At 43.0% G+C, this 19,990-nt stretch overlaps 1 protein-coding gene across 1 annotated transcript in view; it reads right to left on the reverse strand.

Annotated features, from left to right (window-relative positions):
- Positions 1-9,671: 9,671 nt before the first annotated feature.
- The window catches only part of LOC115465247 (cytochrome b5 reductase 4-like), a 159,157-nt gene continuing 148,838 nt past the window's right edge, over positions 9,672-19,990 (reverse strand). Inside the window, 6 exon segments of the mRNA XM_030195649.1 lie at positions 9,672-9,974; positions 14,825-14,851; positions 14,853-14,869; positions 14,871-14,912; positions 14,914-14,951; positions 14,954-14,988. Of these exon segments, the coding sequence (XP_030051509.1) occupies positions 9,920-9,974; positions 14,825-14,851; positions 14,853-14,869; positions 14,871-14,912; positions 14,914-14,951; positions 14,954-14,988 (214 nt within the window). The 3' untranslated portion in view covers positions 9,672-9,919.

Raw genomic sequence — 19,990 nt, forward strand, 5'->3', positions numbered from 1 at the left:
CTCATGTGTCACAAAGCAGCATTTGGACGTTTGCCAAAACGTTCAAATAGCTCTTTTTGAAACTCATTTAAATGTTTTGGTATGCAGTTCGTCAGCAGTGTGTGCAAATCAGAAGGGGACATGTCAGGGGCAAGATTTGGGCATTACTAACACACATTTCTCTGTCACAACGGAACAAAACTAAAACTTTCGGGGCTACAATCTAAATGGTTTGGTCTAGACCTGGTTTTATTTATTACTAGTAAAAAAAGGCCTGTTTCTGACACAAATGAAACGGGCGCTAGCAAGGTTTTCCTCGGAGTGTGTATGTTCGAGTGTATGTGAGAGTGACTGTGTGAGAGAGAGAGAGTGAATGTGCGAGTGTGTGTGTGTGAGAGAGTGAGTCTGTGAGAGAGTGTGTGTGTGTGTGAGAATGAGAGTGTGTGCAAGTGCGTATGTGAGACACAGTGTGAGAGAGAGTGTGTTTCACACAGATACAGTGTGTGTGAGAGTGTGTGTGAGACACAGACTGTGAGACTGAGTTTATGAGACCAAGAGAGTGTGTGAGTGACTGTGTGACACATAGTGAATGTGATACAGTGTGAGACAGTGTGTGAGAGACAGTGTGTGAGAGTGTGAGAGAGAAAGACATTGACTGTGAGAGAGAGAGAGAGAGAGAGAGAGAGAGGTGTGTTTGTGTGTGACAGATACCTCCCCCCTCTCTGGTGTCAGGCCCCCCTCTCTCTCGGTGTCTGAGCATTACTGTGCAGGACGCTGAGCTCTGGCTGTGCTTCAAGGAACTGATCAATCCTATTTAATAGAATGCACCTCCAACATTCTGAAGCCGAGAAACCTCGTGTGGTTGGTCATTTCTGCTTGTGATGAACCCGGAAGTACGTGATGTCAATTCAGGAGATGGATACAGAGAGCAGGAATGCCTCAGCCATGCAGTCAGCTTCAGAATGTTGGAGGTGCGTTTCATTATATAGGATTACATTTGTACCCCGCGCTTTCCCACTTAAAAGCAGGTTCAATGCGGCTTACATAGTAATAGGGATTACAAAGTATTGATAGAGAAAATATAAGTACAGCAGAATAATAAAAGAGATAGGTAGGTAGGGATGGGCGAGGGTGAAGAGAGTAGGAAAGGTATGAGCAAGGGTAGGTGAGCATTGGAGGAGGGGTAGAGGAGGCAGGAGGGGGATGGGACACGGGATAAGCAAATGGAAATTTGGTGGGAGATGTAGTCTAGGTCATTGTCGTTGTTTCCTGGATATGTGTTGGGTAGATGGTTTTGTACTTAAGTCCTTTGCAATTAGGGTAATGTAGGTTGAGGTAAGTTCGTGAAGTTACACACGTTTATAACAAATGAGGTACAAAAAGGTGCCTTAAATGACCAGATGACCACTGCAGGAATTAAGGCATGACCCCCCCCCCCCCACTTACCCCCAGTGGTAACCGACCCCCTTCCACCCCCCCCCCCCCCACAGATATGGAAAACAGAATACACCAGCTTCTATGACAGCTTCACATTGCAGCCAGTCCTAGTAGAGCAGCAAGCAGGTCCCTGGAGTAGTCTGGTGGTCGGCGAAGTGCAATGTAGAGGACGGGACCCAGGCCCACATCCTACTCTACCTGTTAAACTTGAGGTGGAAAGTATGAGCCCTCCCACACTTGCCAAAAATCTACTGTAGTGGTGTATAGTTAGGGAAGGTGGGTTTTGGAGGGCTCACCGTTACAATATAAGTGGGTAATGGTGGGATGTGAACCCTAGGGTGTCCCAACTGCTCTACTGGGATGTCTGTGTGGCCAGTCTACTAAGAATGCTGGCTCCTTCTACATCCCAATGGTTTGATTTTGTGCATTTTATTTTTGAAAATGGACCAAAAAGATAAATGCACCGAGCACAAAAGCATCTAGCAAATGCCCATTTTTGTAAAAAAAGATAAACATTTTTCTATTTCAAAAATCACTTGAATTTGGGACATTTTGAGCAAAACGTCCAAAGCCAGGTTTAAAGGTCATATCGAAAATACCCATCTACCCGTCCAACGGCATCCACATTTATAAATAGTAAACCTCTTTAGAATGAAGACGTTACTTGAAGCATTTTATAAAAGAAGTTTATTGTATTGTTTGCAATCACAAGTACAAATAAGAACATTCTTTTCACATTTGAGAAAGATCTGCTATTCAAAACATATTTTGACATATTTAAATGCTAATAAAAAGAATAAATATTCATCATACCTGAGTAAACAGTGCAATTTTTACTTTGCCTGCATTGCTTATACATAGCTTACAGTACAGTACAGAGAAAGTAATACAATTAAATTTCTTCTAACAGATTAAAAGATGCATATGATCAATACCTGACAGAGAAGCATCACTGGCATATATAGTACGAGTCAACAGTCTTTCAGCAATTGTTTAATATAAATGCACGTAAACCTCTACCAAGAGAACTCATAGGTAACAGCCTCAATATGAAAAATATTAATAAAACATGAATAAGAAACACACACAATCTTGCTCCACTCATGGAAAGAAAAGTATGATCAGATACTAGGATAGTTAACATTCTAAATCTCTACTCAGTGATGCGACAATACAAAAATGTACCTGTTGTGCCAAATGCTATCAGGAAGATTCCGTCCCTTTTTTGTTGTTGCTGAAGGCCTGTCTCCATTTTAAAATGCCAATTATTGAATAAAGAACTTTTCTACACAGTTCAAATTTGCTTGTACTTTTTGTTTGCATAATTGGATATGTTTACTAACCATGGTTTAACATGTCTGTTGATTCCTTGCATCACATCTAGTTGTATCTCATATGCAGTAGTACTTTTTTTTTTGGATAATTAGATATTGTAAGAAATCTCTTGGGGTATAAGACAGCTATGTTCTTTGTTATTTTCTGGATGTAGATAGGTACAAAAATTGCTGTCACCTAAAAACTCTCATGTGATAGTATTATATACTTAAATGTATCGAGGAAAGACTTCAGATACTCAGTTTAGGTAACACTGTTCAGTCCCTAAAACCGAGACGCTCAGCGCTTACTTTGCAATAATCCTATTCCTTTAGGTAAACCTGCTGGCGAGTATCCTGAGTCTGAAAAACTTCCGTACACCTTTTTTTTTTCTTTTAGAATGTTATTAATAATGTTACTTAGCTTCTGTGTAGCCACGAAATTGCTGGGAACGCCCGACAGTGAGCTCCTGTTTCGCAGATGCTTCTAAAGGAGCTGAACCCAACCGTTCTCTACATTATCCTGAAATTAAATCAATATCGAGCAAGAAATCTTTCTGAGAGATCTTTCTGAGCTCGCTGTCGGGCATTCCCAGCAATTTCGCGCCTACACAGAAGCTAAGTACTAGTTATTCTACATTATTAATAGCATTCTAAAAGAAAAAAAAGGGTGTACGGAGGTTTTTCAGACTGATGAGGATACTCGCCAGCAGGTTTACCTAAAGGAATAGGATTATTGCAAAGTAAGCGCTGAGCGTCTCGGTTTTAGGGACTGAACAGTGTTACCTAAACTGAGTATCTGAAGTCTTTTCCTCGATGCATATCTCTATATATAAAAGGCACCTCCAACGTTCTAATTGAAGCCTCCAGCCTGAAACTTGAGGTGGCATAGATATCCGGTTTAGCAAGTATACAAAGGAAAAGAGAGTTGAAAGTAAAGCAATTAACTCCTGCCACAGTTGTTTTCTGAGGCACCTGGAGTGGTTGCCCTGGGTGATTAACAAGATCAGCTGGAGTGCACAGGGAGGGGGGAGGGAGACCCTGGAACTGGGAGGGAGGAGAAGGGAGTGATGGGCCGGGCCCCTGGCACACACTCTGATTCTCATACATACACTATCACTGTCAGACACACTCGCACCCAGTCACACACTCTCTGTCACACACACACACACACTTGGAGGGGCATAATTGAACGAAAACGTCTATCTCCATGGGCGTTTATCTCCGAGAACGGGTCAGTGAAGGGGCGGACCGAACCGTATTTTCGAAAAAATAGAAGTCAATGTTTTATTCGACAATTTGTGAGCTGGGCGCAGTGATAATGGAAAATGAAAGCGCCCAGCTCAAAAACGAATAAATCCAAGGCATTTGTTCGTGGGAGGGGCCAGGATTCGTAGTGCACTGGTCCCCCTCACATGCCAGGACACCAACCGGGCACCCTAGGGGGCACTTTTACAAAAACAAAAAAAAAGGTAAAAGAGCTCTCAGGTGCATAACACCCTTCCCTTGTGTGTTGAGTCCCCCAAATCCCCTCAAAACCCACTGCCCACAAGTCTACACCATTACTATAGCCCTAAGGGGTGAAGGAGGGCACCTACATGTGGGTACAGTGGGGTTTGTGGGGGGCGGGGGGTGGGGGGGGGGGCGGGGGGGGGCGGGGGGGGGTGGGGGGGGGGGGGGGGGGGGCGGGGTGGGGGGGGGGGGGGGGGGGGGGCGGGGGGGGGGGGGCGGGGGGGGGGGGGGGGGGGGGGGGGGTGGGGGGGGGGGGGGGGGGGGGGGGGGGGGGGGGGGGGGGGGGGGGGCGGGTGGGGGGGGGGGGGGTGGAGGGCCCATTATCAGCAGTGTAACAGGTAGGGGGGATGGGCCTGGGTCCACCTGCCTGAAGTCCACTGCACCCCCTAACAACTGCTCCAGGGACCTGCATACTGCTGCCAGGGAGGTGGGTATGACATTGAGGGTGAAAATAAAAAGTTGTGAAACATCAGTTTTTGTGGTGGGAGGGGGTTAGTGACCACTGGGGGAGTCAGGGGAGGTCATCCCCGATTCCCTCTGGTGGTAATCTGGTCATTTAGGGCACTTTTTGGGGTCTTATTCGTGAAAAAACAGGGTCCAGGAAAAGTGCCCTAAATTCTAGCTACAAACGCATATTTTTTTCCATTATCGGCGAAAGGCGCCCATCTCTCCTTGGCCGATAACCACGCCCCAGTTCCACCTTCACCACGCCTCCGACACGCCCCCTGTTAACTTTGTACGCTTCCACGATGGAGTGCAGTTGAAAACGTCCAAAATCGGCTTTCCATTATACCAATTTATTCGTTTTTGTGAGATAAACGTCTATCTCCCGATTTGGGTCGAAATCTAGGCGTTTTTTCTCTTTCAATTATAAGGTGGATAATAACATAGTAGATGATGGCAGAAAAAGTCCTGCACGGTCCATCCAGTCTGCCCAACAAGATAAACTCACATGTGCTACTTTTTGTGTATACCTTACCTTGATTTGTACCTGTCTTTTCAGGGCACAGACCGTATAAGTCTGCCCAGCACTGTCCCCACCTCCCACCACCAGTTCTGGCACAGACCATATAAGTCTGCCCAGCACTATCCCCGCCTCCCAACCACCAGTCCCGCCTCCCACCACCGGCTCTGCACCCAATCTCGGCTAAGCTCCTTAGGATCCATTCTTCTGAACAGGATTCCTTTATGTTTATCCCACGTATGTTTGAATTCGTTACCGTTTTCATTTCACACACACTCTCGCACATTCCCTCTCTCTCACACAGTCAATCTCACACACATCTCACTACACCGAGGAAAACCTTGCTAGCGCCCGTTTCATTTCTCAGAAACGGGCCTTTTTACTAGTAAGTATATAATACTATCACATGAGAGATTAACTCGCTATCAGTGGACTTATACATTGTTACATTTTTTTCAGCAAGTTCCAGTTATCAATTTAATGTCACCTAATAAAGCAATGTTTGCATTTTTAGTACTAAAATGCATAAAAACAAATCAAAACAGTGGTCCAGTTTGGTACCTCTTTTGAAGAAAGTCAACATTTAAACCGTCTCACATAGTTTTAACATGAAATGGATATTTTGGTCAAGCACATCAGCTATAGTTTCATGTGCAAGCCAGAAATAACTTAGACTTACTAATAAAATAAGCACCTGAAGGGCAATACATAACATTTAAAATCTAAGTCATGTAAATTCAAACAAACACTGAACTTCATTTCACAATGAATTCACATAAACAAAAGTTTTGGGCAGGCAGAATACCTCTACTTAAAAAGGATTGCTATAAAAAAAATACAGTGATATGCATAGGTATCTGAATGTCTTACAATAGCTGAATTTTTTTCACTTTTAGTTTTGATTCATTTACTGTAAAGGGAAAATCTTGCCTCACCGATCTACTACATTTCTTTCAAGGGTGAATAAGCATGTGGATAAAGCGAGCTGTCGATATTGTGTATTTGGATTTTCAAAAGGTAAATTTGACGAAGTACCTCATGAAAGACTCCTGAGGAAATTATAAAATCATGGGATAGGAGGCAATGTCCTATTGTGGACTAAAATCTGGTTAAAAGATAGAAAACAGAGAGCAGGATTAAATGGTCAGTATTCTTAATGGAGAAGGGTAGATAGTGGGGACCGCTGCTTTTTAACATATTTATAAATGATCTAGAGATCGGAACAACTAGTGAGGTAATTAAATTTGCAGATGACACAAAGTTATTCAACGTTGTTAAATCGCAAGACGCTTGTGAAAAACTGCAAGAGGACCTTACGAGACTGGGAGACTGCAAGAGGACTGTGAAAAGTTACAAGAGGTCATTACGAGACCGGCCATCCAAATGGCAGATGACTTAAATGTGAGCAAGTGCAAAGTGATGCATGTGAGAAAGAGGAACCCAAACCATAGTAACGTAATGCAAGTTTCCATATTAGGAGTCCCACCCAGGAAAAGGATCTAGGTGTCATCATTAATGATACGTTGAAGCCCTCTGCTCAATGTGCATCGGCGGCTAAGAAAGCAAATACAATCCTAGGAATTATTAGGAAAGGAATGGAAAACAAAACTGAGGATGTTATAATGCCCTTGCATTGCTCCATGGTGCGATCGTACCTTGAATACTGTGTGCAGTTCTGGTCACGGCATCTTAAAAAAGTTATAGTGGAATTAGAAAAGGTACAGAGAAAGGTGACAATGATAATAGTGATGGGATGACTTCCCTATGAGGAAAGACTAAAGTGGCTAGGACTCTTCAGCATAGAGAAGAGAAGGCTGAGGGGAGACATGATAGAGGTATATAAATACCAAGTTAAGCGGAACAGGTCAACGTAAATCGCTTGTTTACTCTTTCCAAAAATACTAGGACTAGGGGGCAAGCAAAGAAGCTAGTAAGTAGTAAATTTAAAACAAATCGGAGAAAATATTTCTTCACTCAACTCTGGAAATTAATTGCCAGAGAATGTGGTAAAAGCAGTTAGCTTAGCAGGGTTTAAAAAGGATTTCAATAATTTCCTAATAGAAAAGTCCATAAGTCATTATTAAGATGGACTTGGGAAAATCCACTGCATATTCTAGCAGCATAAAATCTGTTTTACTGTTCTGGGATCTTGCCAGGATATTGTGACCTGGATTGGCCACTGTTGGAAACAGGATGCTGGGCTTGATGGACCTTTGGTCTGTCCCAGTATGGCAATGCTTATGTTTTTATGTTCTTATTAATTATCTTTTATTGGTTGGTTGTAAATGGCTTAAAGTAAATTTAAGTTTGACCCAACAGTTTTTTTTCTTACTCCTTTGTACCTTCCAGCTCACTGGAACCAGGACTCAACTTACTACTTATCATTTCTGTAGCGCTACTAGATGTACGCAACGCTGTACACTTGAACATGAAGAGACAGTCCCTGCTCGACAGAGCTTACAATCTAATTAGGACAGACAAACAGGACAAATAAGGGATAAGGACAAAGGGTAGCAAAATTCCGGAATCCCAAAGAGAAGCAAGATTCTGTGCAGAGTCCCAAAGAGTAGCAAGATTACGGAACCCAAATAATAGCAAGATTCCGGAATCCCAAAGATTACTACTACTACTTATCATTTCTATAGCGTTACTAGACGTACGCAGTGCTGTATACTTGAACATGAAGAGACAGTCCCTGCGCGACAGAGCTTACAATCTAATTAGGATAAACAGGACAAATAAGGGATAAAGGGCTGCTAGTGAGAATCTGTCAGAAGTAGAGGAGAGAGTTCTTATAGGATGCTACTGCGTTCGTCCCCTCCCCCCCCAACCAGTCTGAGTCTTGGGGGGGGGAGGGGGAGATCCAACAGGAGACGTAGTACCCTACATCCTCCAAAGCACCCTGAGCCCTACAGGGGGCTGCTGCTGGGAATCCGTCCGGGGGGGGGGGGGGGGGGGGAAGGAGAACCAACAGGAAGCATTGCGGTCACATCAAGTTCTGCCCTTATTTTCAGCGAAAACCGCTTTGACCAACTTCTAGGAAGTGTGAAGACAGAAGCGGAGCTCAGGTAACGTGGACTGAGCAGCTTCCCGGCACTCTGACCTTAAAGGTGAACCTACGAGGCATTCCAGGACCCCCGGGGTGAAGGTGAGAGGGAGGCAGCCCCAAACCCCCGAACGCTGGAGGGCGGAAAAAGCGGTAGAAGCTCTACCTGGACACTCACTAGCCTTCAATTCATAACTACATGAGAATATTTCCTCCTTTTCATAAAGTCTAGTCACTGCAGAGATGCTCCTGGAGGCCAGATGACATTTAATGTGAGCAAGTGCAAACTGATGCACGCAGGATACAGGAACCCAAACTATAGCTACATGATGCGAAATTCCATATTAGGAATCACTGCTCAGGAAAAGAATCTGGCTGTTATTGTTAAAGATGCTACTAATCATTTCTATAGCACTACTAGATGTACACAGTGTTGTATACATTGTATGCAGGTCATTTCTCTGTCCCTAGAGAGCTCACAATCTAAGTTTTAGTACCTGAGGCACTGGAGGATTAAGTGACTTGCCCAAGGTCACAAGGAGCTGAAGCGGGAATTGAACCCAGGTCACCAGGATCAAAGCCCCCTGCACTCACCATTACGCTACTCTGCTCAGTGTGTAGCAGCAGCTAAGAAAGCAAACAGAATATAGAAATTATTAGGAAAGGAATGGAGAACAAAACTGAGATATAATGCCTTTGTATGGCTCCATGATGAGACTGCACCTCGAATACTGTGCGCAATTCTGGTCACTGCATCTCAAAAAGATACAGCAGAATTAGAAAAGATACAGAGAAGGGTAATGAAAATGATGAAGGGGATGAAATGACTTCCCTATGAGGAAAGGTTAAAGAGGATAGAGCACTTCAGCCTGGAGAAGAGAAGGCTGTGGGGAGATACGATAGAGGTCTATAAAGTACTAAAGAATGGAATGGGCGACTGTGAATCACTTGTTTTCTCTTTCCAAAATACTAGACTGGGGGGTACGCAATTAAGTACAAAGTAGTAAATTTAAAACAAACCTGAGAAAATACTTCTTCTTTCAACATGTAATTAAACTCTGGAATTTTTTGCTAGAAAATGTGATAAAAGCTCCTTCCAACTTTGCAATGATAGGCTTGTAATCTGGCAACTACGTTATCAGCCTTAATCAATGACCGACTTCCCTCCGCCGCAAGGACTGGGAACATTTGCCTCTGCAGAATCCCCAGCTGAAAGTGAACCAAGGAATTTTCGCATAGCATGTCTCTAACCAATTTTAGAGATTCTCTCTGCCTCGGCCCTCTTACACAGGCATACGTTATACCATAAGAGTCGTACTGCTGCACCTTTGAAACTCGTACCCGTAACTGCAGTGTCTTCAGGAATGCAAACATGAAAAGGAACAAAATTTTCATGCTGTAGAGTGAAACTATTCTAATACAGTTGATTGGAACACAGTACAAGAGCTTGAGGTGTCGGCATATTTAGTTATAAGATATCCTGACTACTTTCTAATTTATGCACCAAGTATCGAATTATTTTCCTATCGAAACTCTTAGAAAATTGCTGGAACATATTTCGACATATCACAAACGTATCTTAACATACAGGCTTCACTGTTTTTCAAGGTTCGCCGTGGCGGATGACTTCAGACGGATACACTCTCTAGGATATTTTCATGTTGGTTTCTATTCTGTAAAGGCATAGATCTTCTCTTCGGAATAACCAATATCCTTCAGAAATCTGCAAAAAAAAAAAAAAAGTTTCAGTTAATCTATATTAGGTTTTTCTTGAGAAAATATAAGTACAACTTTGGTCAGTGTAAGATTAGTCATGTCACTACAAAAACAATTAAAACCAGGGCTTTTTTTGAGGGGGTACTTGGGGGTGCTGAGTACCGGCACCTTTTCCATTGTCTGCTAAAATTGACCCATGATCCCCGAGTTTTAATGAAAGAGCTCAGGTTCTACACCAATTCTGCCTCGTCATAGATTCTGTGACTGGTTGCAAGGGGCCTGGCTATTGTGGAGTGGGGTTTCTCACTGATCACCCCATTCCTGAAGGGTGGCCTGGCATTTGAGTACCGGCACCTTTTCGCTAGAAAAAACAAACTGATTAAAACCACTAATCAGACAGTAGCTGTATAGATGGTCAGCCCTGAGCAAACGGAATATGCAGAACTTTGGTGCTCTTCAAATCTCAATTCAAACCTATGCCACCTATGCAATACTACTTACAGACAGGATAATTAAAAGACCAAAAAAGAAGCTTAACTTGCCAGAGTATAATTTAGTAACTGGGGTAAGAACTACTACTACTTATCACTTCTATAGCGCTACAAGGCATACACAGTGCTGTACACTATACATGAAAAGACAGTCCCTGCTCAAAGAGCTCACAATCTAAAAATGGAATGTTGCTAGTGGAATAGCAACATTCCATGTAGAATCTCAAATAGTAGCAACAGAATCTCAAATAGTAGCAACATTCCATGTAGAATCTCCAATAGTAGCAACATTCCATGTAGAATCTCAAAGTAGCAACATTCCATGTTCCACTGCACTAACCACTAGACTACTCCTCCACTAGCAACATTTCATCTAGAAGCCTGCCCTTGCATATCAGCAACGCAGCCACGCAGGCTTCTGTTAGTCTGACCTCCTGCACATGCAGGACGTCAGACTCACAGAAACAGAAGCCTGTGAGGCCTTGTTGCTGATCTGCAAGGGCAGGCTTCTACATTACTACTACTACTACTTATCACTTCTATAGCGCTAAAAGGCATACGCAGCGCTGTACACCATACATGAAAGACAGTCCCTGCTCAAAGAGCTCACAATCTAAATAGGACAGACAAACAGACAGACAGAACAACTAAGAGGTAAGGGAATTAAAGAGGTGGGGATAAAAGGGTACAGGGTAAGTGAGTAGCGGTTAGGAGTCAAAAGCAGCGTTAAAGAGGTGGGCTTTTAGCCTGGATTTGAAAACGGCCAAAGACGGAGCTAGACGAACAGGCTCGGGAAGTCTATTCCAGGCGTGAGGTGCAGCGAGATAAAAGGAACGGAGTCTGGAATTACCAGTAGAGGAGAAGGGGACAGACAAGAGAGATTTAGCCACAGAACGGAGAACCCGAGGGGGGGCGTAGGGAGAGACATAATGGAGAGGTACTGGGGAGCATAGAGTGAATGCACTTATAGGTCAATAAGAGAAGTTTGAATTGAATGCGGAAGCGGATAAGGAGCCAGCGAAGTGACTTGAGGAGAGGGCTAATGTGGGCATAGCAACTCTGGCGGAAAATGAGTCGCGCAGCAGAGTTTTGGACTGATTGAAGAGGAGAGAGATGGCTAAGTGGGAGGCCAGTGAGAAACAGGTTGCAATAATCTAGGCAAGAGGTGATAGAAAAAAAAAAACCTCACTTCAGGAAGAAATTATTATTAAAATGTTCTTAATTGAGCTCAACCCCCCCCCCCCAAACCCCAATTTCATATATTTTTTGCCCACTGGAGGAACAATAATCAAACAGCCTGAACGAGTGTACATTTGTGGGGAAAATTTTTAAAAAAATATTGTGTATTAATTTGAAAATGCTTGAGTGAACTTTTCATGTTATTTTATATCACAGTCTAAAAAGGCCCTCAGATCCTCTTGATGTAAGCAACGTGTACTCCACACTGATAGGACGGTCGTTTTCAACGACACTTTCATAAGTATGTGCACCATTTTATCCTTCTTAGCCAATGGAGAAAAGAGCTGGTCCAATATACATGGTGTCTGAAAAAAAAAAATGGGACCCCTTACATACTGTATATACTCGACTACAAGTCGATCTCATGTATAAGTCAATGGCAGTTTTGGGACTACAAACGTCCAAAATATAAAACATCCATAGCATTTTCAGAAAAAAAAAAAAAGATAGACGTTTTTCTTTTTTGAAAATGACCTTCTTTCCTGTTCTGGTTTTGGACGTTTTCTGTACAACGTCCAAATTAGACTTAGACGTCATATCGAAAATGCCCCTCCACATAACTTTGTAAGTCTAACTGCTTTGAAAATATGCCTCAAAGCCAACATGGATTCAGTCAAGGGAAATCTTCCCTCACTATCTATTACATTTTTTTGAAGGGGTGGATAAAGCTGAACCGAGCGATACTGAGTAGATGATTTTGAAAAGAATGCCATTTGACAAATGAGATTTGAAGAACACCAAAGTTCTGCATATTCCGTACGAATGACTCCCGAGAAAATTAGAAAGTCACGGGATAGGAGGTAGTGTCCTATGTTGGATTAAGAAATAGCTAAAGATGGAAAAGGAGGAGTAGAGCTAAATGGTCGGTATTCTCAATGGAGAAGGGTAGATAGTGGCTGTTGATGACAAGTTATTTAAGTTGTTAAATCGTAAGTGGAATTGTGAAAAATTACAAGAGGATCTTACGAGACTGGGAGACTGGGCGTCTAAATGGCAGATGACGTTAATGTGAGCAACTGCAGAGTGATGCATGTACAAAAGAGGAACCCAAACTATAGCTACACGATGCAAAGTTCAACATTAGGAGTCACACCCAGGAAAAGGATCTACATGTAAATTGTTGATGATACATTGAAACCCTCTACTCAGTGTGCGAGGCAGCTAAGAAAGCAAATAGAATGTTAGGAATTATTAGGAAAGGAATGAAAAACAAAAATCAGAATGCTATAATGCCTCGTATTCTCGTGGTGTGACTGCATCTCAAATACCGTGTGCAATTCCTGGCCATCACATCTCAAAAAAGATATCGCGGGATTAGAAAAGAATACAGAGAAGAGCAACGAAAATAATAAGGGATGGGGATGATTTCCCTATGAGGAAACGCTAAAGATGCTAGGAGGCACATTTTCAAAGCACTTAGCCTTCCAAAGTTCCATAGAAACCTATGGAACTTTGGAAGGCTAAGTGCTTGAAAATGAGCCCCTAGGGCTCTTCAGCGTCGAGTAGAGACTAATAGAGGTCTATAAAATACAGAGTGGATATTTCTTCACTCAACATGTAATTAAACTCTGGAATTCGTTGATACTGAATGTGGTAAAAGCAGTTAGCTTAGCAAGGTTTAAAAAAAAAAAAAGGTTTGGATACTTTCCTAAAAAAAGAAAAAAAAAAAAAAAGTTCATAAGCCATTATGTTACACTCTTTCTGAATCTTGCCAGGTACTTGTGACCTGGATTGACCACTAATGGAAACAGGATACTGGGTTTGATGGACCTTCAGTCAGTCCCAGTATGGGTAACTCTTATAGTCTTTCGTATATTCAAATTTCATTTACATCCCCTAGTTCATTACTGATATACGATTCCTACTTTAAGCAATGCAGGTCAAAAAGTGTCATATTCCAGCACACAGCAAGTGCTATCTTCAATTCTGAATTTTTCAGATGAGGACACTATCCAGCTTATTTTCGAAGAGATCGCCGGCCATTCTTCTGACACAAATCTGGAGATAGCCGGCTATCTCCTGAAGCCGGCCAAATCGGTATAATGGAAAGCCGATTTTGGCCAGCTCCAACTACTTTCCATCACAGAGCCGACAAAGTTCAAGGCGGCGTTCGGAAGGGTATGGAAGGCGGGACGGGGGCGTGGTTATGAGATGGCCGGCTTCGGCCGATAATGGAAAAAAGATGGCCAGCTCTGACGAGCATTTCACCAGCTTCACTTGGTCCAGTTATTTTTAGGACCAAGCCTCAAAAAAGTGTGCCAATTGACCAGATGACCACCGGAGGGAATCAGGGATGACCTCCCCTTACTCCCCCCCAGTGGTCACCAACCCTCTCCCACCCAAAAAAAAAAAAAAAAAAACAATTTTTTGCCAGCCTGAAATGTCATACCCAGCTCCATGACAGCAGTATGCAGGTCCTTGGAGCAGTTTTTTGTGGGTGCAGTGCACTTCAGGCAGGTGGACCCAGGGCCCATCCCCCCCCCCACCTGTTACACTTGTGGTGGTAAATGGGAGCCCTCTAACCCCCCCCCCAACCCACTGTACCCACATGTAGGTGCCCCCCTTCACCCCCTTAGGGCTATGGTACTGGTGTAGAGTTGTGGGGAGTGGGTTTGGGGGGATTTGGGGGGCTCACCACCCAATGTAAGGGAGCTATGCACCTGGGACCAATTTTTGAAGTCCACTACAGTGCCCCCTAGGGTGCACAGTTGGTGGTCCTGGCATGTGAGAGGTGCCAGTGCACTACAAATGCTGGCCCCTCCCATGACCAAATGCCTTGGATTTGGCCGGGTTTGAGATTGCCGGCATTAGTTTTCCATTATCGGCGAAAACCGATGCTGGCCATCTCAACCCGGCCATCTCTGACATTTAGGCCGGCCCCAACCGTATTATCGAAACGAAAGATGGCCGGGCCATCTTTTCGATAGTACGGTTCGGGATTGCTCTTTGTGGCGCCGGCCAAATAGATGGCCGGCGCCGTTCGATTATGCCCCTCTATATCTATTTTTCCTCTTTACACAGTGAAAAGACACTAGAATTACATGGAACTCCACAGTAATAAGCATAAAAGGATCCAGCAATATAAATGTGTAATTCAAAACCTTTGCCAAACTTATTTGAATGCCACCTTATTCCTTGTTCAGTGAAGTGGTTGGCCACAAATGCAAACGAGCACTCCTTGATTCTTCATGGCTTCTTTTAAGAAACTCTGTAAGAAAGAGGTATTGAAATATTTCCCCGTTTCCCGGTCCATCATCTGTTGGCTCTGATAGAATAAACTGAACTTCAAACCTGAAAAGAGAAAAAACAAAAAAACTCCTTTTCAGTTACCCCAGAAAAGGGCATGAGCTAAACCCAAATAAAAAATAGAAACCTATGGATAGCATATAGGTATTTCAATGTTAGAAATAAACAGACAAAGAAAGCAAAAATAAAGGGCCAGAAAAATATATCTAACAGCGTAGGTGGATTCAATAAAAGACATATTGAATTACATTACAATACACTTTTGTTTATAGGTTGCCCTCTTCTTAAAAAAAAATAAATAATAGACCTACAGTGTAAGATCATAATGCACCCAATATATAATCACAAACAGAACAACACAAATACAAAGCATAAATAGCAGAAAAAGGGGCTTGATTTATCAGACGGTGCTAGCTAAAATATTAACATGTGGAGGAGTGGCCTAGTGGTTAGAGTGGTGGACTTTGGTCCTGGGGAACTGGGTTCGATTCCCACTGCTGGCACAGGCAGCTCCTTGTGACTCTGGCAAGTCACTTAACCCTCCATTAACCCTCCATTGCCCCATGTAAGCCGCATTGAGCCTGCCATGAGTGGGAAAGCGCAGGGTACAAATGTAACAAAAATAAAATAGATACTATTGGAGATTCTACATGGAATGTTGCTACTATTGGAGATTCTACATGGAATGTTGCTATTCCACTAGCAACATTCCATGTAGAAGGCTGCGCAGGCTTCTGTTTCTGTGAGTCTGAGTACGTGCAGGACGTCAGACTCACAGAAGCAGAAGCCTGCGCGGCCACATTGGTGATCTGCAAGGTCCGACTTCTACATGGAATGTTGCTAGTGGAATAGCAACATTCCATGTAGAATCTCAAATAGTAGCAACAGTGGAGGAGTGGCCTAGTGGTTAGGGTGGTGGACTTTGGTCCTGAGGAACTGAGTTCACTTCCCACTTCAGGCACAGGCAGCTCCTTGTGACTCTGGGCAAGTCACTTAACCCTCCATTAACCCTCCATTGCCCCATGTAAGCCGCATTGAGCCTGCCATGAGTGGGAAAGTGCAGGGTACAAATGTAACAAAATAAAATAGATACTATTGGAGATTCTACATGGAATGTTGCTACTATTGGAGATTCTACATGGAATGTTGCTATTCCACTAGCAACATTCCATGTAGAAGGCTGCGCAGGCTTCTGTTTCCTGTGAGTCTGACGTCCTGCACGTATGTGCAGGACGTCAGAACTCACAGAAGCAGAAGCCTAGGCGGCCACATTGGTGATCTGCAAGGTCCGACTTCTACATGGAATGTTGCTAGTGGAATAGCAACATTCCATGTAGAATCTCAAATAGTAGCAACAGTGGAGGAGTGGCCTAGTGGTTAGGGTGGTGGACTTTGGTCCTGGGGAACTGAGTTCGATTCCCACTTCAGGCACAGGCAGCTCCTTGTGACTCTGGGCAATTTACTTACCCTCCATTGCCCCATGTAAGCCGCATTGAGCCTGCCATGAGTGGGAAAGCGCGGGGTACAAAATAAAAAAATATATATATAAAAATATAACATGCGTTATTTACCATATGTCTCATTTTAAGAAATGGGACCTATTTACTGGTAATGTTCATTAATAGTGTTAGTGTGTGCTAAACTGGTAGTGCATTTCAGTAATCTAGTCCAAAACAATGGACTGTCCACTCCCCACTCAAGTATCAGAAAATTCAAGAAAGCTAGCAGCTAAATTCCCACTAAAACTCATTCTAAAATATAATGCATGAGAAAGATGCGGACAGAAAGAGAATGGATGACAGAGAAAGGGGGAAAGGCAGGGGGGATTGTGACATGGTGGGAAAATTGGGATATGCAGGAAATGGATGGAGAGGACAGGAAGAGAGATGGACTGGGGGAGTAGCCTAATGGTTGTGCAGTGGGCTGAGAAACCGGGAAGCTAAACCCTCCCGTTGCCCATGGACAGAGAAAGTACCTATATGCAATAAATGTAAAACTGCTTTGGTTGTACCATGACCCTTTGAGAGGGGAAATGCTGCACATGGACAGAGGGAGGACAAGACAAGAGACTGAGAAGACTACAGCATCCATATGGCTAGGATAAAGAGACAACGAAATGCTAACAGAAATTAGAAAGACATTTGGGCAACATGATGATAGGATATTTAAGTTACTGAAATCAAAGAATAAAATTTGCTCCAAGTAAGAATGAAATGGAGCACCGATACTACAAATTAAAACATACACAAAGTATTGTAGAAAAACCTCAGCAAAAAAAAAGTCAGCTGTTCCCAAACCACAATACAATCTGGCTATATTTCTATCACTGGTTTAAAAAAAACAAACCTCTATCACTACCATTACATTTTGTACAATTATACTTTATTTCAATTACCCCAATATTGCCTTATCCTCTCATCCCAGTACAACAATTACAAACCCACAACCTTATCCAGAGCATTCCATTCCCATCTCGGATTGTCTCAAAATACTAGGTGTCATTATTGATAGAATCTTACACTTGAGTCCCAAGTCAACTCCACCGTAAAGAAAATGTTTCATTCAATGTGGAAACTCAAGTGTTTAAAACCTTTCTTCCCAAGAGATGTTTTCCGCAATCTAATTCAATCAATGGTATTAAGCCACGTTGATTACTGTAATGGAATCTATGAAGGATGTAAGGAACAACTCACAAGGAAACTCCAAACGCACAAAACACAGCAGCCAGATTGATTTTTGGTAAGACACGATTCCAAAATGCCACACCACCTCCGTGAACAATTGCACTGGCTTCCTATCAAAAACAACGCATCTCTTTCAAAATCTGCACCTTAGTCCATAAGATTATCTATGGAGTAGTCCCAGATTACACGATTGACCTAGTCAATCTCCCAATCAGAAATAGTACCAGTTCATCACGGTCTTACCTGAATCTCCATTACCCAAATTGCAAAGGACTAAAATACAAGACAACCCACGCGTCCAACTTCTGTTACATAGGTTCCGCATTGCCACAAGTGGTGAAAACAACTTATGATTACCTAAAATTCAGAAAGTCCTTAAAGACTCACCTATTCAGAAGGGCATATCCGAATGACCCAACTTAAATGACAACCCTGCAACACTTCACTACTAAAGATCGTATTGGACATTGATGAACTCTTTTACCTCAACCCAACTTGATTGAATCTTATCTTCCCTATCCCAATACAACATTTTGTACCTATCCCGTACAGGATTTGGGGAATGCCTTCACGGTATTATGTAAGACACATTAAGCCTGCTTTTTAATATATTTATAAATGATTTCTTGAGATGCGGCGACCAGAACTGAACACAATACTCAAGGTGCGGTCGCACCATGGAGCGATACAACGGCATTATAACATCCTCACACCTGTTTTCCATACCTTTCCTAATATACCCAACATTCTATTTGCTTTCCTAGCTGCAGCAGCACACTGAGCAGAAGGTTTCAGTGTATTATCGACGACGACACCCAGATCCCTTTCTTGTCCATAACTCCTAACGTGGAACCTTGCATGAAGTAGCTATAATTCGGGTTCTTTTTTTCCCACATGCATCACCCTTGCACTTGCTCACATTAAACGTCATCTGCCATTTAGCCGCCCAGTCTCCCAGTCTCGTAAGGTCCTTCTGTAATTTTTCACAATTCTGTTGCGAGTTAACAACTTTGAATAACTTTGTGTCATCAGCAAATTTAATTACCTCGCTAGTTACTCTCATCTCTAAATCATTTATAATATATTAAAAAGCAGCGGTCCTAGCACAGACCCCTGAGGAACCCCACTAACTACCCTTCTCCATTGTGAATACTGCCCATTTAACCCCACTCTCTGTTTCCTATCCTTCAACCAGTTTTTAATCCATAATAGGACATTTCCTCCTATCCCATGACCCTCCAATTTCCTCTGTGGCCTTTCATGAAGTACCTTGTCAAAACGCCTTTTGAAAATCCAGATACACGATATCAAACCGGCTCCCCTTTGTCCACATGTTTGTTTACTTCCTTCAAAGAAATTGAAGTAAATTGGTCAGGCAAGATTTCCCCACACAAAAGTCGTGCTGACTCAGTCTCAGTAATCCATGTCCTTGGATTGCTCTGTAATTTTATTTTTGATAATAGCCTCTACCATTTTCCCGGCACCGACGTCAGACTCACCGGTCTATAATTTCCCGGATCTCCCTGGAGCCTTTTTTAAAATCGGCGTTACATTGGCCACCCTCCAATCTTCCGGTACCACGCTCGATTTTAAAGATAAATTGCATATCACTAACAGTAGCTCCACAAGCTCATTTTTCAGTTCTATCAGTACTCTAGGATGAATACCATCTGGTCCTGGAGATTTGCTACTCTTCAGTTTGTTGAACTGCCCCATTACGTCCTCCAGGTTTACTGTGAAGTCAGTAAGTTTCTTCGACTCGTCCGCTTGAAATACCATTTCCAACACCGGTATCCCACCCAAATCTCCTCAGTGAAGACCGAAACAAAGAATTCATTCAATCTCTCCGCTACATCTTTATCTTCCTTGATCACCCCTTTTACCCCTCTGTCATCCAGCGGCCCAACCGATTATGGTTTTGAATTATTGATAAATAAAACAAAGATATGCAATGTAATTATAATATTATATAGGTAAGAAGATAATTCAGAGCTAGATTCTCTCCAAAAAGATTATCCACCTGGCATGGGGCAATCTGCCAACCTCTGCTGAACTGACTACTCCAAGTCAGAAACACGCAGCCATGAGAGTCGGCGCATTGCTATACTTTGAGCAGAGATCCTAGAAGCCACATTGAAAGTGTCATAGGCGCCCCTGGCCAACAATTTGACACACCTTCTGCTGCTTGGTCAACTGGTGCACTGACTTGGCCTGCTCCAGTGGGCGAGAGTCTGCCAAGTCCATCAACTTGTGCACCGAGTCACACAAATAGATGCTGGTATGATTGTATACGGGACATGAGCATTGCCTGGAACAACTTCCTCCCAAAAGAGTCCAAGGTCCTAGCTTCTCTTCCTGGGGGC

Source organism: Microcaecilia unicolor, chromosome 3 (assembly GCF_901765095.1).
Source record: "Microcaecilia unicolor chromosome 3, aMicUni1.1, whole genome shotgun sequence".
NCBI lineage: Eukaryota > Metazoa > Chordata > Amphibia > Gymnophiona > Siphonopidae > Microcaecilia > Microcaecilia unicolor.